We start from the raw sequence: 26,194 nt of genomic DNA, 5'->3' as shown, positions 1-26,194 counted from the left end.
TGGGTTCGAGCCCTGGTCTGGGAAGATCCCACATGCCGCGGAGCAACTAGGCCCGTGAGCCACAACTACTGAGCCTGCGCGTCTGGAGCCTGTGCTCCTTAACAAGAGAGGCCGCGATAGTGAGAGGCCCACGCACCACGATGAAGAGTGGCCCCCGCTTGCCACAACTAGAGAAAGCCCTCGCACAGAAACGAAGACCCAACACAGCCATAAACAATAAATAAATTTAAAAATAACAACCCAAGCCAAGCTGTAGGATGTTATTTGAGATTCAAAATAGATTCTCAAGAAGATAAATAAACCAAGTGCCCCCTGCTTAAAAAAAAAAAGACAGCTGAAGGCACTCTTAAGAAGATTAACTTTATAAAACTAACCTGCTGTATCAATATACATTCAAAATTGAGTGAACTACACAGCTAGCTAAGTGGTGGTGCATAATTACAGATAAAGGAAAGTTAATATACTTTAAAAGCATAAAGACCTGAGAGTAAGTGAAATTATTAAAAAAAAAAAAAAAAAGCTCATCTTGTTCTGTAAGCTGGGCCAGGAGTAGAATTTAACATATTTTGAAGTCACGGGTCACAACTCACTGGGGACACTTCACAGCTACTATGGAACTCCGTTGGTTAGAATATGGAGCTGGCTCATAGATGTTTAGAAAACAGACTTATTTTTTCCCCCATATATGGCACCGTTTTCAAAGTTTTGCCTTGTTTCTTTTGACATAAAACCATAATGGTAACTAACTTTGAAAAGAATGCCAAATGGTAAAAAAAAAGCCAGGACTTACCTGAGCCCACATGGGCCAGCTCAACACTACCCTGGAGTTCTATGGTAGCTGTGACATCACAGCATGGTTTATGCTGTGGGGTCAGGGTGGACTTGGAGTCAGCTGGCACAATTTCAGGAGCCCTTAAAGAGAAAAGTTAGTTTTAAGTGGTAATGTTCAGAATGTCCTTTACCATGGTCAGTAGAAAGATGCAGATGTGGTGGCTACGAGGTCTGGGTAGTTTTCCTCTATTCAGAGTTTAATTCACTTAACTGTCTTTGCATATTAAAAAGGAAACTATACCACCCAGTTATACTTTTTCTTCATACTCCTAACCATTTGGCTATAGTTCAAAGACAAACTTGGCTTAGACAGACACAGCAATCTCTTTCAATACTCAAACATGACCTTCTTTTTAAATAAAATGACCTCAATATTTTTAAATGTATCTTAAGTAGACACAAGCTATGGCAATCCCAAAAATAGTTTGAGCAGACCAAACAAATCACTTCCCAGATGCATTTTTTACATAATAACCAAAGGCAACAAGTTAAAATCTACCATTTCTATTCCTAGAATAGTGCTACTGAATAACAATCTTTTCAAAAAAACCAAGAGATGAAAACCACAAATTGGAAATAAATTCTTAATCTAATCTATGCTTTATCACGATGGGTTTCTATTCAATTCATTCAATAAACTTACTCCATTATGAAAACATTTATTGATTGACTGATTGATTGCCACACCGTGCGGCTTGCAGGATCTCAGTTCCCCAACCAGGGATTGAAAGCAGTGAAAGCCCAGAATCCTAACCACCAGGCCACCAGGGAACTCCTGAAAATATCCTCTTCAGAAAAATTAAAAACTCAAATTATAGGGAAGTCAAAATAATCTCTAAATAAGGCCTTTAAATGTTCTATTATTAACCATGACAAACTATGCCAAATGCAGCTTATACTTTGGTGCTCTTACCTCCTTAAATCTTTGATCAGATTGTTAACAACCAAACTGCTGTGAAAATATAAATCCCCAAAGTCATGAAAAAAAATACCTGAATTGATAGAGTACATTCATAAGAAAGAAGATCTTGCCATGCAGGAAGAATTACTGCTAAAAGCACAATGGAAGGATATAAAGGAACATGTCACAAAGTTATCTTTGGGAAGGTGATCAGAGATGAGGATCAGTGTTAATGGGTTAAAGATGAATGTGAGTTACAATCAGAAAGGTTACTTAAAATATTGCCAAAAAGTCAACTGAAGGGATATTAAAGTTCTTAAAATCTGAGGTTCTGGTCAAATAAAATAGTATACGTCAAAACCACATTCTGCACTGAAACCAAGTCCAAAAGTTTTTGACTTCAGGTAAAAATTTCATCTGTCAAGTTATCCTGGCCAAATTTGAAACCAAATATTAGACTTTTAGAATTATTCTATTTTAGATTGGCCTTCTAAGAGGAACGGAATAGTCTAGCCACTCTCTTTTACCAGTGAGAAAATTAGAGGATAAATAAGCTTTTTAAAAGGGACGGACGGATAAAGAAGAAAACCTCTCACAACATAACTTTATACTATTCAGATTATGTCCATATAACTCTTCTTCTAGCCAAAAATACTGATAGAATTAAGACAGAGAATCATCAAATTGGAAGAGATATTTAAAAGTCAGTGCATCTTGACGTGGTCCCCAAGTAGAAGCACAAACCAAGAAAGTCCCTATAATGCGCTACTGCAAGAGAAGGTTCCACAGCTTCCGTCAATGCTCATGGCCCCACAACTATCCACATAAAACTATGGATCTACCACCGAATGGTAGATGTTTCCCCAAAGAGTTTCAGGCCCATACCAACAACCCATCAGAATCCTCACTATGGCATGTCTAAAACTGATTTTCATGTTTTCTACATTTAGGAAAAAATGATACTGCTATCCAACCCAAGTGTCCAAACAAAAAACCTGGGCATCTTTCTTAACTCTCCCCTCAGCCCCAATATCAATTCTTCCAGGTTTTATCCATCCTACCTTTTTAAAGTCTCTCTCAAATACATCCCCCTTACCCCATTTTCCACTGCCTCCACCTTAGGTAAGGCCGTACTCTTTCTCACCTGGATTGCTATAATTTCCTCCTTAAAAGGTCTGCTTGCCTCCACTGCTGCCCCCTCCCAATCTAGTCTCTAGGCTATGACCAGAGTGAGCTTCCCAAACCACAAATCAGATTAAGGCAGTCTCCTTCCAAATGTTTACCATTGCCCTTACATTAAGAGCGAAAATCTTCAACCAGATGAACAGGCCTTGAAAGGTCCAGCATTATCCTGCAGCTATTTCTCACAGCTCCCATTCTATACTCCAGCCCTATAGACTTCTTTCAGTTGAATGGATGGGCCATGCTCTCTTGCCTCTGGAGTCTTAACAAATGCAATTCCCTCCGACAGAAGCACTCTTTTCCCTCTTCTAAGGTTTTGGCTTAGATGTCATTTCTTCCTGAAAGCCCTCTCCAAATGTCCAAATGAGATTAGGGTACATACTCCTCCTCTAACACCCTATACTTCCTCTCCTGAACTTATCACACTATTATTGACCTGTTAAATTATTTCTTCACTGGACCACAAGCTCACTGAGAGCCCTGACTTCTTTCCCGGTGCTTGGAAGCACACTCAATGATCGTCTGAATGCATAAATGAATGGACGAACAAACAAATAAAAGGTGAAAATGAAGACAATTCTGAAAAGCAAGTGGAGGGTGGAGCAGGTTGGACATTTGTCTTTTGAGATTTTAAGATATCTAATAAAGCCATAATTGTTTAAGCAAAAGTGTGATACTGATGTAAAAAAAAAAAAAAACTAACTAAAGAGCCTTGAAACAAATGAAGCAGAATCATTTTATATATGACAGAACCACCCAAATCAATGGGGAAAGAATTTAATAAATCATATTAACGGAAATTATCTGTAAAAAATATTTTAATCCTTAGTTCAATCCAAAAAACTGTGAAAAACAAAGATAAAATGTTATAACTCTCCCCACAAAAAAAAGGTAAAGAAAATGTGCAAATATGTCTGGTATATATCTTTAATATATACATTATTTATATTCATATAGACTTGATACAACTTGATAAAATCACAAAGGAAAATGGACAAAAGACATAAATCAACAATTCACAGAAAAAAATACAAATGACTAATTAAATGAGATAGCTTGCCTCCATTAATAACAAACATCAGCAAAGATACAGCTATACAGGTACTCTCTTACACTGATGATGAGAATATAATCAGTACAGTCCTTCCACGCAGCAATTTACCAACATGCACAAAATACCTCTGACACGTTTCCATCATTTGATCCTGTTACCCCATTTCTGGGAACCTAAGAAAATCATTAGAAATGCTGACGATTTTGTTCATCAAAACACTATCAGAATAAAAAATTTTCAAATAACCCAAAGGCCAATAATAAGGGCTATGTTAACTTAAAGTACAGCAACTCGAAGTCATATTACACATTCATTTTTTTAAAGATGAAAATATTTTAATTACTTCAAAATGTAAAATTCAACAACAAAAAAGAATGTACATTATTTCCGTTACATAAAAATAAATATTAAAAAACTGAAAATACAAATATGAGATTTCCTCTAGATAGTAATATTATAAACTATATTTTTTCATAGCTCTTCTCACCTCTGACATACTCTGCAATGAGTATGCTCTGCTTTTTATTATTTAAAAATAAATTAAACCCTTATATACTGTTATAGGAAGTCAGTATATAATGCCAAATTTGATAAAACAAGAAATACTGCTATGTCCATCAACAGATGAATGGATAAACAAAATGTGGCATATAAATAAAATGGAACATTATTCACACTTAAAAAAAGGAAGGAAATTCTGACAGTTGCAACATGGATAAACCTTGAAGACATTACACTAAATGAAATAAATAAGCCGGTCACAAAAGGACAAACACCACCGTATGACTCCACTTATATGAGGTACCCAGAGTAGTCAAATTCACAGAGACAGAAAAAAGAATGGTGGTGGCCAGGAGCTGGGAAAGGGGGACTGGGGTGTTACTGTTACTGTATACAGTTTCAGTTTTGCAAGGTGGAAAAAGTTCTGCACACAGATGGTTGTTATTGATGGTTACACAACAATGTGAATGTACCAAAGCCACTGAACTGTACATTTAAAAGCAGTTATGATGCCATATTTTGTTACGTATGCTTTACCACAATTTTTAAAAGGAAAAAAGGATAAAAGGACATTACTCAGAGATATTAGAGGTCCTGCTTCAAACGTCACCTATGTAATATCCTCCCTCCCACGAAAAAGTAAATGTTTAAATTTCATCTAATCACATCCAAATTGAGACTTATTCTGTAAAACGAATGGCCTAGCCTCTGAAAATGTTAATGACATGAAGAGTAAACAGGAAAAAAAAAACCCCACCTGAGGCACTATTTAGATTAGAAGAGATTAAACAGATAAAACAACTAAATAAAACGGATTATCCTTGATGGAATGGGGTTGGAGCAATAGCTATTAGTGAAACTATTGGTGAAATTGAATATGGACTTCCAATATTAGAGTTTCTGGATAATTATATTGTGTGAATATGTAGGGAAAATGTGTTTTTAAAACATACAAGGCTACGGGCTTCCTTGGTGGCGGCGCAGTGGTTGAGAGTCCGCCTGCCGATGCAAGGGACACGGGTTCGTGCCCAGGTCCGGGAAGATCCCACATGCCGCGGAGCGGCTGGGGCTGGGCCCGTGAGCCATGGCCGCTGAGCCTGCGCGTCCAGAGCCTGTGCTCCGCAACGGGAGAGGCCACAATAGTGAGAGGCCCACGTACCACAAAAAAAAATAAATAAATAAAAATACAAGGCTGAAATACTTAGGGGCAAAATGTCATGACATCTGTAGCTAACTCTCAAATAGTTCAGGAAAAACTCATACAGAAAGACAAATAGAGCTCGCAAATGTGGCGAAGTACTAACAATCAGAAAACCTAGGTCAAAAGCATTCGGTGTTCAATGTATTATATTTGTAACTTCTCTACTGGTTTTGAAATTTCTCAGAATGAAAGGCTGATGGGGAACAGCAGTGGTTACCTCCACAGATAAGGACTGAAGGTGGAGGGAAGAAAAAGAAACTTGCTTTTCTTTATAAACTCCTTCTATAACTGCTTGATTTTTATAACCCTGTGCATAGTTTAATTAATGTTTAAAGTTAAAGTTACTTTATGGTAAACAGTAAAGGTCTCTGGAGTCTAAATACATCTTTTTATACTTAATATTTAAACGATACTTTTGGATTCCATAATTCAATGTGTTCATTTAATATAGTGCTTTTAAAAAAATGAAAGCCTTTACTCAATGATGCATATTCAAATGTCACTGTCATACAATCGAGGCTCACCACACATATTCCTTTTCTCAGCATTAGGAGGCACATTATTAGTTGGCAGGCCTGTATAATCAATCATTTCTAAAAGCCAGGAATTATGTCTCAGGCAGACTAAAGGCAACCAGAAGGATACTGCAGGGGCTCTATTTCTGCCACTGCTATCCATTTGCCTTGACACAGTCATTCCTGGAAGCTTCTTTCATATCCCAGATGTCAGGAAGCACTTTGAAAAGCCAGACTAAACTGGCCAGGGGGAATAAAATGTGTGTGTATTCTCTACAGATTAGAATCTTACACTGCTGAGAATTCCCACAATTCACTTAAAAATCATGACATAAAATGTTATTTTAAATCCAGAGTTCCAAAAGCACAAGAGGAAATCCTTTGAAACTTGAAAACAAGACAGAACTAGCTGAAGGTAATACTCCTTTCACAGTGCTAAAAATAATTCTATTACCTGTAATATCAACTACCTGGGACAGGAAGGAGATTCACAACCAAGAATGTGTATGGAGTGAAAAGTCACCGCAGTTTTTATAGCTAAACGCACACATCCCATGTAAGAGTATCACACAAAGTTAACCAAGGACATACAAGGCATTGCCAGCATTCTAGCAGCTTACTTTCCTTTTATGGATGCAGTGCCAAAGATTTGCTGCAGGAGTCCACATATATTTTGGATTCTATTAAAAGCTTTTAATAGAATATTTTAACTCAAACCATTTTTTTTTTAATGTTTTAAAAAAGTGCGATGGTTTTAAATGTCAAAGTCTAAGAAGACTTCTTTCAGGCTCCACATTCATTCATATGTAAAACAATATATGAAGGGAAAAGGGACACTAAATAGGAGTATCTTTTAGTAGAACAGTCTGGTATCAATATAAAATCAAATTTATAATCAAACAAAATGGCCCAGCATACAACCATAACTTAAAATGAAGCAATTCTACAGGGCAGGAAAAATTCTGAAGATGGAAAATATTGTCCAAACAAAGCTAAGGTATACCAAGTATAAGCCAAACACAGTAAAGCAAACAGAACCAAATACTAGAGAAATGCCATACTAAAAATCAAGCCCAAATAGTGGGCTTTTGCTATGACATGATAAGAAATAATTAGCAAGTGATGATTACCTTGGGACACAGCAATCAACTTCACATAGGCATAGCTTATTTAGTTGACTTGGAAAAAAGGACTGAAACATTAATATTCATAGGCATCAAACATCATTCAAAGTTCCAGTAACAGTATTCCTTTCAACCATATCAAGCAAGAAAAAACCACTGTGAATAAGAATATATGGTCTTCATCTACTGTTCCTGGCACATACCTCCTAAAACCCTTGGAATTTCCTATATAAGAGCCATAAGGGTGTCTTTTGTTGTAATATTTAGTTTTGTTCTCAGTCCCTAAATAGCTCCAGAATGATAAAGATGAAATAAATAGGAGCCTTTTGTTGCTCATATAGCAAGCCCCTTCAAGCACCTCTGAGTTTATGTTAATGAGGTTAACTTCTGGAAGGCCTCTAAGGATGGAGGCTGGTTACCAGGGGAACAAACCCAGTGATTAGAAGGTTGTATCTTTCAGCCCCACACCACCCTCACCTCCTGGGAGAGGAGAGGGGCTTGAGGTTTCAAACAATCACCAATGTCCAATGATTTAAATCCATCTTGCTCCTATAAAAATCTCCAATATGGGGTTTGGAGAGCTTCCAGGTTGGTGAACATGTGGAGGTGCTGCAAGAGTAGTGGCCAAGAGAGGACACGGAAAGCTTGCCCTATGCACCTCTTCCACCTGGCTGTTCCTGGGTCATATCCTTTTATAATAAACCAGTAATCTAGTAAGTAAAATGTTTTCCCAGGTTCTGAAAGCTGTTCCACCAAATTATTTGAACCCAAGGAGGTGACTGTGGGAACCTACGATTTATAGCCTACAATCAGAAACACAGCTGACAACCTGGACTAGCAACTGGCACGTGAAGGGGGTAGGGAGGAAGGGAGGCAGTACTGTGGGACTGAGCCCTTTACCTGTGGGATCTGATGCTACTTCCAGGTAGAGTCAGAATTGAGTTAAATTGTAAAATGCCCTGGTGTCTGGAGAATCTGAGAATAGCTTGGTTTGGGAATCTGCCCCCACCTTCCCCCCCACCCCCGATACACATACATACATTTGTGGCCATTGCTGCTATGAATGTAGTGTAAGGCTAGAGACACAAGAAGTGAGTTTTTACTTACAAACACACCTATATACCACCTTGTCTAGAAAAGGATAACATGGCTTACATCACACTGAGTCAGTAAGCCTCTCTGCGCCTCAGCTTCTCCATTGTATAAAATAACAAAACGACAACTCTTGTTTTGTCACAGAACCAGTGAAGGTTAAGTTAAATTTTTCTGAAATTGTCAAATTAAGATGCTATTTGTAATTTTTTTAATGTTATTTGTATTAATTTCCTATTGCTGCTTCAAACAAATTACTACAAATTTAGTGACTTAAAGCAATACAAATTTTTTATCTTAAAATTTGGGAGAGGTCAGAAGTTCCACATGGGTCTCACTGGGCTAAAATCAAGGTGCACTCCACAGGGAGGCTCTAAGGTAGTTTTGCCTTTTCCAGCTTCTAGAGGTTGCCCACATTCCTCAGCTAAGGGCCCCCCGCATCACTAAAACCTCTGCTTTTCACCGTCACATCTCAGTCTCCCATCTCTCTCCTTTGCTGATTAAGGACCCATATTACACTGGGCCCACCCGGATAATCTGGGATAATCCCTCCATTTCAAGGCCCTTAATTACATCTGCAAAATCCCTTTTGCCAAGTAAAGTAACAAATTCATAGGTTCTGGGGATTAGGATTTAGACATTTTGTGGGGCCAGAGTGCAATATTCTACCTGCCACACTACTTAAATCAGTCATGTAAATCAGAGAAAACCCAAAGGGGGTGGGGAGAAGCGCCTACAAGGAAGTCAAGTACTGGGCAAGTAAAAAATACAAATTTGGACACTACCTCACCATTAATATTGTATTTTTCAAGATACCTAATGTTTTGTGTTTTTTGACAAGTCATCAATAAAATACCTCTGTGGAGCAAATTAATAATTTTTAAGGCTAAAGGAGTACTTACTGAACTAGAAAACAAGTTTCTTCTAATTTTTTCTTTACAATAACTTATATGCCCTGAGTTACCTTTAGAGTTAAAACGTCAGCCACAAAGATATCTGAATAAATGTATAAAATCACCATTGTGTCTTATGTCAAGAATTTCCTTTTGTTTTGTTTTGATGTGGTAGTTTTCTTGGTATAAATCAACTTATTATCATTCCAGTACATAGTACTACTACCTCTCAAAAACTAACCTTCTACGACTTTTTCTTCCATTGAAGCTAATTTGATTCTGTTCGGGTTAGTGCACAACACTCCTTTCATTTGACCAGACACTATATCTCAAAACTAGGAATTTAAAAAGTCAGCGTAGACGATTACACACTGCAACAGATTTTTCTAGATGCAATATTGTGATATAGGAAAAATTGTCATTCAGATGACCAAATATATATGTTTGATCTTCATGAACAATTCCTGGCTCACAGCTTCCCAAAACCCTTAGAATCTCCTGAGTGATAAAAGTAATGGGATAGTATCTGGTTTCTGGTCCTCAGCTCCTGAAAACACTTCAGGGAAGGTGACTTTTGGATCCCACCCCCAGGGTGGGAGCTGGTTGCCAGGGGATTAGAGGGTTGGGACTTTCAGTCCCACCCACTATGCCACCCTGACCTCCAGAGAGGGGAGAGAGGCCAGAGATCGCCAGTGACCAATGATTTAATCAACAATGCCTATGTAATGAGGCCTCCATAAACCCCAAAAGGACAGGGTCTGGAGAGCTTTCAGGCTGGTGAACACACAGAGATTTGAGGAGAGTGGCACACTTGGAAAGAGCATCATGGAAGTTCCATGCCCTTTCTCCAAACCTTGCCCTCTATACATCCCTTCCATCTAGATGTTCATCTGTATCCTTTATCATAGCCTTTTATAATAAACCAGTAACCTAGTAAGTAAACTGTTTCTCTGAGTTTCATGGGGCGTTCCAGCAAACTAATCAAACCCAAGGCGGGGGGTCGTGGGAACCTCTGATTTAGAGCCAATTGGTCACAAGTACAGGTTAACAACCTGGGCTTGTGACTGGCATCTGAAGTGGAGGGAGGTCTTGTGGGGCTAAGCCCTTCACATGTGGAATCTGATTCTCCCTCTGGGTAGACAGTGTCAGAATTGAGCTGAATTCTCGGTCACCCTGCTGGTGCCTGAGAATTGCCTGTTGGTATGAGGAAGCTCCCCACCACACAGACACACACACAGATACAGGCACAGAGACACACACACACACATACACATATGCTGGAACTGGGCCTGGGAACCCTTTTCACCAAAGGAAGAAAAGTAACACTAATACAACCTTAAAAACTTACTTCCTTGAGAAAAACCATCCATATACATGATCTTTTTTTTTTTTTTGCGGTACGCGGGCCTCTCACTGTTGTGTCCTCTCCCATCGCGGAGCACAGGCTCCGGACGCGCAGGCTCAGCGGCCATGGCTCACAGGCCCAGCCGCTCCGCGGCATGTGGGATCTTCCTGGACCGGGGCACGAACCCGTGTCCCCTGCATCGGCAGGTGGACTCTCAACCACTGTGACACCAGGGAAGCCCCATATACATGATTTTTAATACCAATACCAAAGTAAATTGAAAAGAACATTTTAAAATATAATAAGCCTATACATTGCTAATTTTGGTTAAAATGAAAAACGTGTTAATGAAACCAAATAAACAAATATCAATACATTCTGACATGTTTAACACCATGCAAGTTTTAGATATTTCTACAGTTATATCTGACACTCTGGAGTGGACACCTATACTTAACACTGTATACAGCTTTCCAGTAAGGGGGCCAAAATACAATTGGCATCAATAAACAACTGCCACAAATATTAATTTTCAACAGTTATGAGAAGGGGGAAACATAAGATCAAATATAACAATATTTTTGTAGACCACGTGCAAGAAAAAGTTAATTCTAATGTACTGCCTACGTTTTAAGAATCATATATATTTTTAGACCATCAAAATCTTGCTCAGTAATACGACTACAATCCTCATGACTTCATTTCAACATGCTCCTTGATAATGAGATTCTGGTTAAGCTCGTAAGTCAGTGATTCTCAACAGGGTATACCAGTACATACTGCAGGCCCCCCCAAAGCTTGGGAGCAATGGAGATGTTACTAATTCATATGTTCTCTATAATGCCATTGCCATGGGGCAAACTGAACATTTCAGCATAAAAATTCCAGTTTCAATATGTACTTGTTATATGAGCATGATTCTTTTCCCCCTACGCCTTCAACAGCACTCCCTCCCGCTGCCCCCCAATCTCAAACCCTTCCCATCTTTGTTAGCAGGATCACTAGACAAGCTAAATGGAAGAAAGATGCAGCTATTTAAGGCGAAATGCCAAACAGGAAGCAACACGTCCAATGACAACTGAATAAAAACTTTTCAAGTAAAAACTTTGATTTAGGACTCTAGGTATAGAAAACACTACGATTTTTTTCCTTATATATTCATCAAGTTATCAAATATTCATCAGGAAGACGGAGAAATTAAATATAAAGAAATCTGACTTTAGACTCTTCATATCCACAGACTGCCTAGTGATAAACTGAGGCCTCTCTACTCTTTCCAATAAAACCCTATGGGACCTACTTGCTCTGTCTTCACCTGACAGGAAGAAGCCAAGTTGGCTCCCAGTGGGTTGAGCTCCAGGTAGTCTGTAAGGTGAAAAGTACAGAAAGCTAGGAAGAAGGCAAAGAATTAAGAAATTTAGGAGAAAAGCAAAAAGGTTTATTTGTCTTTGGAAGGTCTATTTGTCCAAATTCCAGTTTCCACAAATGTTTATTCACTCATTAACAAAAATTTCAATGCCTGCTATATATAAGGCAATGTTTTAGGTACTAGCAAACAGCTGTGAACAAAACAGACAAAATTCCTGGCCTTCAGAAAGCTTAAGTTCTAAGCAAGAGAGAGACAAATGAGGTGACTTCTAATAAGTGTATTAGGAGGTAACAAGTGTTGTGAAGAAAATTAAAGTTGGGGGAAGAGAGGACAGGACAGGGCTGAAATTTGAGGCCTCACAGAGAAGGTGACATGTGAGAAAACACCTGAAAGAAGTAAATTAGCTAATCCTGCAATCTAGAGAAAGCAATCCGGGCAGTAGAAAGAGCAAGTACAAAACTTGAGGCTCATTTGCAGACAAGAAAGGTGGCTAGAGGGCAGGAGTGAATGAGCGAGGTTGAGAGTAATAGATAAGGTTAGAGGGAAACGTCTGTTTGTATAAAAGTGGGGAAAAAGCAGAGAGAGCCTATAAAACGTCTGTTTGTATAAAAGTGGGATAGAAAGCAGAGAGAGCCTATAAAATTGGCTTTTACTCTGAGCAACACAGCGAGAATCACTGGAGGGTTCTAAGCAAAGTTTTAGAAGAGTAGCTCCTATTCAGAGAACAGTTTGTAAAGGAGGACACAGACATAGAGGGGATCATGGCTTGGACCAGTGTACTGAGAGGTGGCCAGATTCTGGGTATATTTTGAAGACAAAGCCAGTGAGAATGGAGTATAAGAGAAAAAGAAGAAAACCAAGGATGACCAAGGCTCTGGACGCAGCAAATAAAACGATGAACTTGCCATCAACTGAAATGGGGGGAGTGAGAAAACAGATTTGAGAGACCAGTTCAGTTTTTTAGCCTCACTGAGTTTGAAATATTACATATTCAAGAGAAGATGTTGTATAGGCGGCCGCTGGATATGAGAGTCCAGGGCTCAGGCATACAAAAGTTATTACACAGATTTAATTTGAGATTCTTATCTGACCCTGTAACTTTTCAAGGGATCAACTTGGGATCACAAATTTAAATGTTCTTCTAAAGGGCAACTGATTCAATACAACAGCAGAACTAAAACGGTATGTTAGGTAGTGCTACTTTATCTCTAGAGACATTATCATCTGTCCAGTGGGAAAGTTAGACCATGATTAGCACTGACATGACCTCCCAGAAAATAACCTGGCACCACACTGCTGACACTCCAGAGACAACAGCACATTTAAATTCACACCTCTGCCATTACCATTTCACTCCCACTCCCAGATTCCATTTTTACTGGTGTCAGGTTTTGGCACCAGTAAAATGTTGGACGTTGGACGTCCCCAACTTCCTCTCATCACGTAAGATAATGTGACCTATGTGAAACTTATACCCAACAGTCATGTAAAAGATACTTACTTAATACCGTGGAAGCTTTAGCTTTACCCTTCTCAATACTGAATCTTCCTCATTCCCATTTTACCAGGTACAAGGCTGAGGTTGATTTTTTTATTTCAATTTCAAACGGGAAAGTCTCACATTTTATACTTAGTATAAATTTTATGCACATTATACATTTTATACTTAGTGTATGTACTTTGGAGATGATTTTTTAAGTATATGTGCTGCCAGAGCAAACACTAAGACAGTTTTCTTAAATGCCTAACATCGATAAACCATAAAATACCATATTTAATGAAATCTGGAGAGCAAAAGACAGGTAGAAAGGGAGAAGTAAAGAATACTTTTCGGAGACTTCCCCAGCGGTCCAGTGGTTAAGACTCCGCCTTCCACTGCAGGGGGCGCGGGTTCGATCCCTGATCGGGGAACTAAGATCCCACATGCCGCACAGTGTGGCCAAAAAAACAAAAAAAAAAATGATTAATTTTCAATACTTGTGGACTTCCGTTAACCCAATACAATGTAAACAACTAAAAGTTTTTAACATATTTCAAGGATATTTACAAATCAGGATATGACTACCCAATAAAGACAGAGCCATAATCTTTCTACAACAGTTGAGAACCATATTATGCAGTGAAATAGTCAAAAATATTTGCTGATAGGAAAGACAGAATCCACATTACCAAGAACCAATTACAATCAATCCTTGGCCCTAAGAACCTAGAAACTCTGGAGTATGTGGGAATGCGGATTTAATGACAAAGAAACTGTTTTATAAATGAAATAAGACCAAATTTAATATCGGTCCTACTGGGAGAAGTTTTTGTTCAGCTGTAAGAATGCAAAGAGGTACAAGGATGGTTATCCAAAAGAAGTAGATATAGGTAAAGAAATAAAGGCAGCACCAAGAAGACACAATAGTCACAAAGACAAGAAATAATAGCCATAAAGACAAAGATATATTGATTGGTCTAACGTGTGTGTCAAGGGGAGAAAATAATTCAAAGCAAGAGTTCTTAACATACGATACACTAACTTGAAGAAAGTGACCCCAAAAGAGGTTAAAAATCACTGCAGTGTAGTTCATTACCATCTATAAATTTACATGTACTATAACACCACCTTGTAGTTAGCATTTACATAGTATGCTACTGCCTGCAAAAATAATTTTAAGAGTGTTCCAAAAGGCATACAGGTAATTAAAGGACAATCACACCTAGATACAAAAGATCACATAATGTAAGATTCCATTTATGTGGAACATTCAGAATAGGTATATCCACTGAAACAGAAAGCAGACTGGTGATAACCAGGGACTTGGGGGAGGAGAAAACGTGGAGTACTGTTTAAAGGGGTATAGAGTTTCCTTTGGGGTGATGAAAATGTTTCAGAACTAGACAGAGGTGGTGGTAGTACAACACTGTGGATACACTAAATGCCACTGAATTGTTCATTTTCAAAACGATGAATTTTATGTTATGTGAATTTGACCTCAATTTTTTAAAATTCATAATAAATAAAACCCTTTTGTAGCTCCTGGTTTAAAAAAAAAAAAGACATTCACACCATCTGTGGTACCTCAATTTGGGGAGAGAAAAAAAATCAATGCGATGTAATGGAACAGCACAGATGGCTGAAGACAGCTCAGTGTGCTTTCATCCCTCCTCCTCAGGACAGGAGGACACTGGAGCTAACAGTTACTAAGTGCCTGCTGTGTCTGGTGTTCAGAAGGGCTCATCAGCTGGGACTTTTTTTTTTTTTGGCCAGGACAAAACTAAAATTAAAAAACTGAGATTTCTTGAAATCTACTCTTAGGACTTGCAGGTTCATATAGTTATGTATTCCATATTCTTGGGGCTATATTCAGGGTGATAAACAAAAGAAATTAGTACTGAAAAAATATATATATACAGCTAAGCCATGGTGAAGGCTTAGCTATTGTTCCACACAGATTTAACTTTAGTAGTTACTCAAAATTTTCTTTACAAAACTTAATGTCAAAGTAAGCACCCCATCCAAATAATTTAAATCACATAATTCAAATAGCTAACCTATTCAAAAAAAAGAGAGGGGGAGGGAAAAAAATACACAGGAGTCAAGCAACTGCTTCTATGAAGTACATGACGAATAACTAACTCACAAGGTCAATAACTGGAGGAAACCTTACTCTCTCAACACGTCTCTGTCCCTGAACAGCTCTGAGCCAGAGACTGAGACCAATATCCAGAATTTCCTTAGGAAAGCACTAAAACACAAAACACACAATTCATAATTTGAACTATGGAATCAGCTGGCCACGTGAAATCAGTTCCATAAAGTTTGCAAATATTCACTACATGACATTCATGTTAAATTAACATCAGTATTTTCAAGGTCAATATTATGTTTGTTCAACTTCTTGGAGTCACACATTTTTGTGATATTTTTAACATCTGACTAAAGCTTCTATCATCACAAGATGCTCACAGTTTACAAACACTCTGAAGCAGCAGCTGGTGTTCCTCAGTCACATCTTGTTACAATAAATAGAGTAGCAGTTTTAAACTCCAGGTATACGGTTTACTACTGATATGTAAAAATCTTTGCTATAACTTAAAAGTTTTTCTAATGACGGAAAGACACATGCACAATGAAATGGGAGGCAATTTAAGACAACGTTATGACAAGATCACAAATACAGAGATTCTTATGCATGCATACTGGGATTATAGCTATCATGCTGAATGAACTAAATAATACTGACCTTCCTTATATCTTTCATGTCATTTTTAATATCTTTTCCCATCCCATTCAAAAAATGAAGAAACTTACCCACACAAGCATTGAGGAATAGCCAATCGGTCTTTTTCATCCTGTTTTTAATTTGCTTTAGTTTCTTGAAGTCCACTTCAAGTTCCTCCTTGCTGCCAACAGCACCAGCCAACTCAATCCTCTGAAAATCCATTTTCATCTCAGAGTCCCGTTTCGTAGTCGGCGGTGATCTTCTTTGGCTGTTGCCACTGCTACAGCTTCCTCTCCATCGAGCTCTGTCTTGCTCATTTATTATTGAAGAAGCCTCTTCCGTCTCTGCCAACTCGATTGCTTCAATATTATTAGGTCTGGGATGATCGCAAACAACACATTTTTTAGCTTTGGCCCAGTTTTCATATGTGCAAATAGAACAAGTCCAATGCTGGGTCCTTGTGTTCAGTTTATTTCTATCATTGTATTCCTCGCAAGGGTCAACAGAAAAAGCAACTGGTCTTGAGCCAGATCCTGAGGATTGAGGAGATTCTGTGGGACTCCTGGTCCTACGCTGGGATAAACACTGAGTGCATCTGATTGCTCGTGGCCAGTTCAAATATGTGCACATGTGGCATGACCATTTATTCGCATTTTCCATGCTGTACGAAGACTTAACCCTTGGTCTTGCACTGGAGTCTGGACATATCAAAGGACTACTTCCTCCTTCGGTGCCAGAAGGATCCCAATCTCTACCGACATCACTTGAACCACTTTTAAACGGATCTTCTGTAATTATTGTTCCACTAGGTCTTTGGGCACGACACATAGTACACTTGATTGCAGATGGCCAGTTTTCATACGTACAGTATTCACAAGCCCACTTAATTCCACGTTCTGACATTGTGCACTTCTTGAAGTGAGTTATGTCAGGCAGGAAGCTATAAATAATTAGGACATGGTTATTAAAACAATAACTACATAATCCCACCCCTGAAAACATGCCCAAAATATAAAAGTACCCTTCAACTTATAAAACCTCAATTTCTCAAAAGATGCATGTAACATTTCACACTCAACTACCTTTTCTTAAAATTTCCAGAGAGATACTGGACATAAGTTCCCAAAGAAATATCTTAGACCTGGGGATTTAATGAAACTGTACTTTGGAATGCAAGAGAAAACGCAGAAGATAAAGGGAGGTTTATTCTAAGAGGGAATGAGGTTAAATCAGGAATCCTCTAACAGAAATGTTTAATCTCAGCCAGGTCATCACCATCAATTTAGAAAAACAACCAATAGTTAAAAGATTCAAAGGGAAGGGACAGAACACAAACCAAGTATCTTAAACACATAACCATTCTCAAATTATGAGCAACATAGATTATTATGCTATCTAGGTATAGTACCACAATGTTTGATTCACTAAAGAATTCAGAAAATCAAACAGTCAATTCTATCATCCTTGCTAAGGGAGAAAAGCAGCCTAAACGTGCTAATTATCCACTGCTCTTAATAAGCACAGGTAGGAAAGAAAGATGTTAAGTAGTAATCCTTACAATTAACAAAGTAACACTGTGAAACAGAGATAAAGTTCCTTGATAGCCTATATCCTCAAAATCTTGTTCTGTCTAGAGTGCAGAACATAAAAACTGCACATCACCTATACTTGGGACAATCAACTGATGAAACATCCCTGACATAACAACTAGCATAATCGCTCCAATATAATTTTGAATATTTATACTCAAAATATTCAATATTTAAAATATACTCAAAATTCAATTCATATTAAAAACATATTAACTATTTAAGAGGCTCCTAGGATTCTACACTGGGCTTCCTAACACTGCAATACAATGAAGACTATAATTTAATGACAATCATTTATAAATGAAGCAACTTGCACAGCAAATGTAATAATAATTTTTTTTAAATAGCTTGAATTTAGACACTGGCCACTAAAGCCAGCCTCTCCATTTTCTTAAATCCCTTCTCAACTAAATTAGTATCATCCTGCCACCTATTTGTAACCAGAAAAGTGAAAGAAATTCTAGGCAGAGTAATAGAAGCTTCTCCTTCTCATTCTCAGGGATTTTTCCTGAACCTGAAAAGCAAAATCTTTCACTTTATTAGTATTATGTCCCTGCTTGCCAAGTCCTCACCCCTTTTATAGTGTAAACTTTGTTAAGAGGACAAATTCACTGTTAAGAGAGGCTACTATTTAATAGCTAAAATAAAAATCACACTTACTAAGATTTTAGTTTCCATGCTATAGCCTCCACCTTGCACATGGTCAGAATAAAAATACAGCTTATAAATCAGACCAAAGACAAGATTCAGTCGTCATGGTGGCTCAGATTCTGACTTCCTCAGGAGATACTGCAAAACGTGATAAGTGGTTCTGTATGACTGTGAATAGCTATTCCTGTAAAGGAGACCAAAACTGAATTTCACTTGAAGCCTGTTACTTCATCCAAAAGTATTTATTTTTTTTAAAAGGCTTTATTTTAATAAATTCTCTATTTTAATCCTACTCATTTATTTTAATAATGGACTACTATATTCAGAATTTTAATTTAACACAGCAATAAAATCAGCTGATTGGGCTGGTGAGTCAAATCAGACATAGGAAAGATATTTTCCCCTAAAACCTTAAACATATGTGTGTGTGAACTATTGTTATCATTAATCTTAAATTGGTAGTCCTAATAAATTAATTCCTACTGAATTACTTGTTATTATTGAAGGGGGAAAGGGGGCATAAACCAAGTAAACAGAAAAAGCAAAAATATATAGCTTATATTTAACGTTGAAGTCTTTTTCTCCTTCAGCAACTTTATTTTCCTCTAACCCAGGTAATATAGATTTTTCACTTTAGTTTGTACATACTGATTAAACACCATTTGACAGCAATCTGAAAGTGTGTTGAAGGGCAAAGACTATAATCATAAAAGCATCCATAAAATGGACAACTGAGATTTAACGGCAACTTTCATATTCATTAGGCAGTTTCTTCCTTTGGTTTCTCAGGAATTAAATATAAATAAATTACTTGCTCATGCTATTGTAAACTAAACTGGGCAAGCAGAAACTTATGACAAAAACAAATGACATAATGAACATATCCAAGGCTACAAGTAATTTCAGTATTTCAGTTAAAATATTCACATTCAAAAATTCATGCTTGCTTTGTTAAGTCTTACTTTGATGTAGGCTCAACTAAATAGTTTGTGGCCTTACATTAACTAATCTTCATGGAATTAATGTGCCAGCATAACATACTTAAATGTCCATGTCTGACAAAAAACAAACAAAAAATACAGAATCATTGTCATATATGCCTGGTAAACAGGCTACCCCTCCCAAAAATTCAGGTGACTAAGCAATACCAAAACCAAGCTCAAGAGTTTTGGGACTTCCCTGGTGGTCCACTGGTTAAGATCATGCGCTTCCAATGCAGGGAACACGGGTTCGATTCCTGGTGGGGAAACTAAGATCACACATGCTGCGTGGTGTGGCCAAAAAATTAAAAAAGAGTTTTAAGTAAGTGCATTATATTAGATAACGATGTACACGGTACCAACTCTATAGGGAATTAAGACGTTGTCTTAGGATCATTGTTTTTTCATAACCAAAAGCTAAAATTCATTGGAGAGGATTATCTGAGAGAGTCACCTGTACCTGTGGTAACAGTAAATGGAATGGAAGAGTAAAGGTAACATCAGTTCAACTATGTGATTTTGCATTATTGAGGTGAAATTAACACTGAGTACACTTTTTCTACCAGATGTCAAAAAGAACATGAAATAATTTTTAATAGCAAACAGCTCTGAGAGTCAATACTGTGCATTGAAATAAAACAATTACTAAATATCTTTCAAGTTAACATATATTCATATACCCAAGTAAATTTAATTTACAAGTCTACTTCTGCATAAAATACAGATTTCCAAATTCTAGCCAGTGAATCATACTTCAATTAATCGGTACACAAAGCAACAATAAAATCTGTATAATATGGATTTTCTTTAAGCAGATCTAGACACAAGTGCTACTCTTAAAACAAATATTCCTTGGTTCAAATGCAGTATCAGCAGTTCCCATCTTGTGGACCAAAGAGTCCATGAATCTATTTATACATCAACCTCTACCTGTAGACAGATTGAATAATGTCTCCAAGTATAGCAACCATTTTCTAGTATTAAATTCATAACTGCTTTTGATTATATACTTCCCAGTTCAAACAATAATAAAAGCATGAGCATTACGATGTATGGGTCAATGGCTAGGGAAAGGGAGGGGCTCATAACTGAACATTTTTTATACTGTCATGCTTAGTAGTGAATTAATTAGACCATATTTGTGAAGCATTACTAAACAATGTAGAATAAATATACCTATTTTGAAGTCAATTACTCAAAATTGTAGCTACACTACAAATTCCCCCAACCACCTACTAAAAACCCTATGAGAAAGAACTAGAGAAGTGGAATGATCCTCACCAAGCACAGACTCCTTGAGAAACAAACTGAGAGAAGTTCAGTTGTCAGTTAGTGTCAAATGATGAGCAGTTATCCAAAGGAAGGACTGACAGTCTTTCGATTTTATATTAGCTTTATTAAGTCTATATTTAGTAATATAAATATTAATTAATATAAATTGTTGATATAAATATTAATTAGCATAAATCTGTGAAGATTTAAAAATGCTCAGAAAGCATTTTAGGGGACTAAAGATGAAAGCTAAAACTAGAAGTGGGGCTTTCCTGGTGGCGCAGTGGTTAAGAATCCGCCTGCCAATGCAGGGGACATGGGTTCGAGCCCTGGTCCGGGAAGATCCCACATGCTGCGGAGCAACTAAGCCCATGCGCAACAACTACTGAGCCTGTGCTCTAGAGCCCGTGAGCCATGACTACTGAGCCCACGTGCCACAACTACTGAAGCCCACATGCCTAGAGCCCGTGCTCCGCAAGTAGAGAAGCCACCGCAATGAGAAGCCTGGGCACTGCGACGAAGAGTAGCCCCCGCTGGCCGCAACTAGAGAAGGCCCACGTGCAGCAACAAAGACCCAATGCAGCCAAAAATAAATAAATAAAATAAATAAATTTATTTATTTTAAAAAGAGCTAAAACTAGAAGCACTGGTGAACCCTCCATCTACAAATCTCACCTCATTTCCGGGCTCCAATATCTTGTCACATCCTATGTTAAAATCCTCTTATCCTCTTCTCACAACAAACCCCTAGCCTGACTTCTCTCTCCAGTTTCCGTTAAGGACACCACTAATACTACTGCACCCAGCATAGAAACTCAGACTTACCTTGAATTCTGCCTTCTCCCCATAGATTCTTTCTAGTGGTTTCTGTCCAAACAGTCCTTTTCTTTCCATTTCAGCTGCCATCAACCCTTTTGCAGTTCAGGTCAGAACTACTATAATAGCCTCCTAAGCGCCTTCCCTCTCTAAATCCATCCAGCTCACCGTTACCAAAATAATCCTCCTAATAACAAGTCCCTCTTTCTGAAGCTCTTCTGTAACAGTATAAACTCTCAACTCCTTACCAGCATACAAACACACCACACACACCCCAGACTCATTCAGGTACCACCATCCCTCCACAATACACACATGAAGGCACTACCTTAGAAAAACAAGCACAACAGACACACACTCAGTTCTGGCGAATCCTACCCATCCTTTAAGGTTCAGTTCTAATCTCATCTCTCTCGTAAAGTTTTTTCAAATCATTTCAAGTACACTCCAAGCAACCACACTTCTATCGACATTTGGCACCTACTGTATGTCTTCTTGGGGCTAGTTTCTGGAACACTGACTTGTGTGTCTTCCCCATATCATTTCCTCCCCTCAATTTTCAATCAGGTAGCCAAGCTTTCAAAAACTATGGCTCAGGGATTTCACTGGTGGCACAGTGGTTGAGAATCAGCCTGCCAATGCAGGGGAAAACAGGTTCGAGCCCTGGTCCGGGAAGATTCCACGTGCCGCGGAGCAACTAAGCCCATGCGCCACAACTACTGAGCCTGCGCTCTAGAGCCCACGAGCCACAACTACTGAGCCCAACACACCACAACGACTGAAGGCCGCGCGCCTACAGGCCGCGCGCCTACAGCCCGTGCTCCACAACAAGAGAAGCTACCGCAATGAGAAGCCTGCACACCGCAACGAAGAGTAGCCCCCACTCGCCACAACAAAAGAAAGTTCGTGTGCAGCAACAAAGACCCAACAGCCATAAATAAATAAATACACACACACATACATACATACATACATAGGCTCAGGGATTCTAGTGGCATGGAATGTGGACCAGCCCTATGTTCAGTAAAATCCAGAGAAGAGACCATGTTGAGTGACCTGAACAAAGAAAGGAGTGGAGCTTTTGAGCAATTTCAAGAAAAAGGAGAAATTCTAGAGGATGGGATCCACTCCTGTGGTAAGACCTCAGTACAAAGTGTCTGCCTCTAACACCTAGGTACCAAGGCAAGGCATGCATGAGCTGGTTAACTATTCAAGTCCTGTGGTGTTAAGGGCACAAGTGCACAAACCTTTGTGATCATTAAAAGTCCTAAATCTTTGTGAAATTATGTATACATGATTAAGAATCAGTGAGACCCAAAAATATGCTGACCTTCCTCCCATACAGATCACTGTTATCTATGTCATCTGCATCTAATGAGATTTGCTAAGAAGGCCCCTTCCAAGGAATGTGTGGACAAACTAGACAAAATTAATCTGGTTAAAATAATAACAGTTAAATAACACCTGTCATGGTGACCTTGGCCTTACTGGCACTATGCCTTAATTAACTAAGTCAATTACCAGTACAACCAGTACATCTAACTTCATTCCACCAAACCTAAGTCCTTAAAATATAACAAGAAATACAAAGTTTACATTTCAATAAGTCAACATGGTGTTAATTAGGAAAACTAATAACAGCTACAATGCTAATGGTTTTTCTTTAAACCGCTGGATAATTAGTAATCCACTGATTAGAATGGAAGAAGATATATGGACACAAAATTAACTTACAGTGTGTCAAGTCTTACACAAAACAATAGTAATGCTCCTTTTTAAAAATCTATCTTCTAGTCATTTCTGGAGGAATTCTACCTCTTTATATACTAGGGCTTTATCTGTAATTTCATCAACTTCCCCTGTACTCTCCAGTTCCTAGACAGTAACTAGAAAGGAAGGAGGAGTAACAGATAGATACATAGATAGATAGATCCATCTTGAGCTACTGTAGAACCCATCTTAGCATGATTTCTTTACACAGTTTCAGAGACATCACAGGTCAATCACGTACCCCAAATTATAATCCCAAACAAAACTAATTTAATGTTAACAACCTATGACAAGTTACTGAAGGTCTACTACGCACTCAGAAACGTGGAGAGATATAACCACGTAGATAAAATACTGTCCTTGTACTCAGGACACCTGCAATTTAAATAGATGAAAGATGACTACGGCTTTCTTAAACGTACATGGAAATGGAGAGATTATCTCCAAGACTGCATATAAAGCCAGCATTTAAAATACAATAAAACAACTTTCGCAAAAGCTGTGAACATACTACTTCATTCAGAATTTGGTTTCTTTTATCATCGTATCTATTCTCTGTTCACACTGAACAAATTAGTCCCAATTAACAATATCCACAGGAACCAATCAACAGTCACTACTAAACCTAGTCCAACTAAAGGCTACCTTTTTAACCAGACACTATGTTATCTATGTGACAGAGAAAGGAGGGGTAGAAATTTTTAACTAATCAGTGAGTTCTAATACAAAAGAAAGAAAGAAAACGATTTGAAAAGCAGGCACAAATGAATGAAATATTCCAAGGCAAAACCAATTCAGAGCTACTCTCTTGTCCAAAAACATCTTGTCCCCAACGCCTCGACCCTGTTCAAATTTCTTTGTCATTTTCCCTAACATCTAATCCCCTAAAGTTAGATGAATTAAAACACTTATTTTATAAAGGCAAATTATTTACAAGTGTTACTTATTAATAGTATGAAGTCATTCAATTAGATTACTTTTTTCACAATTCCTACTGTAATGAATAACAGGAAAGTAGGGTGGGGATTTTGTGAGTTGGATTTTCATTGCAGAGACAGGGAGAATAAGTAGGCAAAAGTTTAGCAAAGGGCAACCTGGGAAGGAATGCCAAAGACAGCAGCAGGTTGAAAGGACTGCTTACCCAACCATTAGAGATGGATGTATGTCCAGGCCAACTGTCTACTTCACAACTTTGCCAGGGTCAGCCTCATCCAACTAAGAAAAGAAAATAGCTAACACTTAAGCGTGTACTGTGTGCCAGACACTGTTCTTAGCACTGTACCTATACATCAGGTAATCTAATCTTCAGAACCCTATGAAACAGGTACTACTATTATCTCCAATTTTAAAGACTGGAGACAGGAAAGGAGAAGTTGAGTAACTTGCCCAAAGTCACAAAGCTACTAAGTGGCAGAGCCAGGATTTGAACCTGGGCATTCTGGCTCCAAAGTCTGTAGCAGACAGACAATGTAATGAAAATACATTTATACTGCAGCCCAGAGTCACTTATTCCCACTGTCCAGAATTTGGACAATTAATAAACTGCATGTAGTGCCTCACTAAACAGTCTATCCTAGATAACCAATAACATACAATATCTAAACAAGCAAACTTAAAAAAATAAAAAAACTTGTTAACACCCATTTTGCTCACATTTTAGCTTTTCAAAATTACAGAGAATCTTCCCAAAGCTTATCTAGATTGAGAACTACTGCAAAATGCCTAAAAAGTTAAGTAAGCAGGACCTAAAAAGTTATTTATAAAACAAGATATACTAAATTTTCCATGTAAAATTGAGTGGAAGAAAAAACCACCAATCTGAGGTATTTATCACGACTTTAGACTATAAAATGCCTTAAGTATTTTTAATTTTGGAGGCAATCCCTGGGGAAGAAAATATTATTAATAAAAGTCAGCCTGACTTCTCTTAAACCAATACACTAATCCAGATTACTAAAGAAACCACTGTATGTCAATTAAAATAATAAAGCCCTCCATTTGCATTGAGACAACTGAAAAAGGGAAAAGTCTCCCCAAATGACAGGTGTGTATTAATCACACTACCTATACATGACCTTGTGTTAAAGAAAAGCAAAGAATGACTATCTGTGAGATAGTTAATAAATTATTTTTATCTCTAAGAGCTTCCATTTTCCCATCTGTGAAAAAATAAATGAGTTAAACAAGATGATCTCCAGAATCTCCAAAGTCTCACATTCTTCTATGTAAGGACTCACTTTAGGGGGGATGATAAATTGGAAGGTTGGGATTTATATATAAAATAGATAATAAGAACCTACTGTATAGCACAGGGAACTCTACTCAATACTCTTCAATGGCATATATGGGAAAAGAATCTAAAAGAGAGTGGATATATGTATAATTGATTCACTTTGCTGTACACCTGAAACTAACACAACATTGCAAATCAACTATACTCCAATAAAAATTTTTTTAAAAAGACTCACTTTAAAATCTTGCTTATTCAATTTATTTTGCAAATACTCTATTTCCAAAGTTAATTAAAAGTTTTTAACTTTTCCCTGCTCCATCTGTGACAAGTGACAAGCTCAAATTTTAAAATATATACTTAATATTAATGATCACTTAATGTATCTAAGCAGTAACAAAATCCTATTTCTAAAACAAAGTTATATCATACATCCATACATCATACCACCTATGAATTATCTGTGCCAAATAACAGTAAGAGTTATCAAACCTGAATGTGATCAAGCTTCTAGATCTAACTACCAGTTTACAGGATCACAGGGGATAGAGGAACAAACTGATTTCCGTGGAGATGCAATCAGCAAATTCCTATGGGTGTGTGTATATTAAAACTTATATACATGTTAAAAATTAATTTGAGGTGGGCGGGGCAGCTCTGGGAGGTT

The 26,194-nt window shown here is 37.8% G+C and overlaps 1 protein-coding gene across 3 annotated transcripts in view; it reads right to left on the bottom strand.

Moving 5' to 3' along the window:
• The window catches only part of ZRANB1 (zinc finger RANBP2-type containing 1), a 75,066-nt gene that overhangs the window by 29,488 nt on the left and 19,384 nt on the right, over positions 1-26,194 (bottom strand). Inside the window, exons 2-3 of one of the 3 annotated variants that reach the window (XM_032607323.1) lie at positions 18,469-18,643; positions 16,306-17,156 (exon numbers count right to left, since the gene is read on the bottom strand). In XM_032607323.1, coding sequence (XP_032463214.1) covers positions 16,306-17,156; positions 18,469-18,509 — 892 coding nt within the window. In that variant the 5' untranslated portion in view covers positions 18,510-18,643. Of the gene's footprint in view, positions 1-790; positions 913-16,305; positions 17,157-18,468; positions 18,644-26,194 lie in introns of those variants that run through there. The other 2 variants (XM_032607325.1, XM_032607324.1) reach the window with 2 other exon arrangements.

This window comes from Phocoena sinus, chromosome 16 (genome assembly GCF_008692025.1).
Source record: "Phocoena sinus isolate mPhoSin1 chromosome 16, mPhoSin1.pri, whole genome shotgun sequence".
NCBI classification, from domain to species: Eukaryota; Metazoa; Chordata; class Mammalia; order Artiodactyla; family Phocoenidae; genus Phocoena; species Phocoena sinus.
Note: the sequence above shows the minus strand (reverse complement) of the source record. Positions and strands in the feature narration are given on the sequence as shown.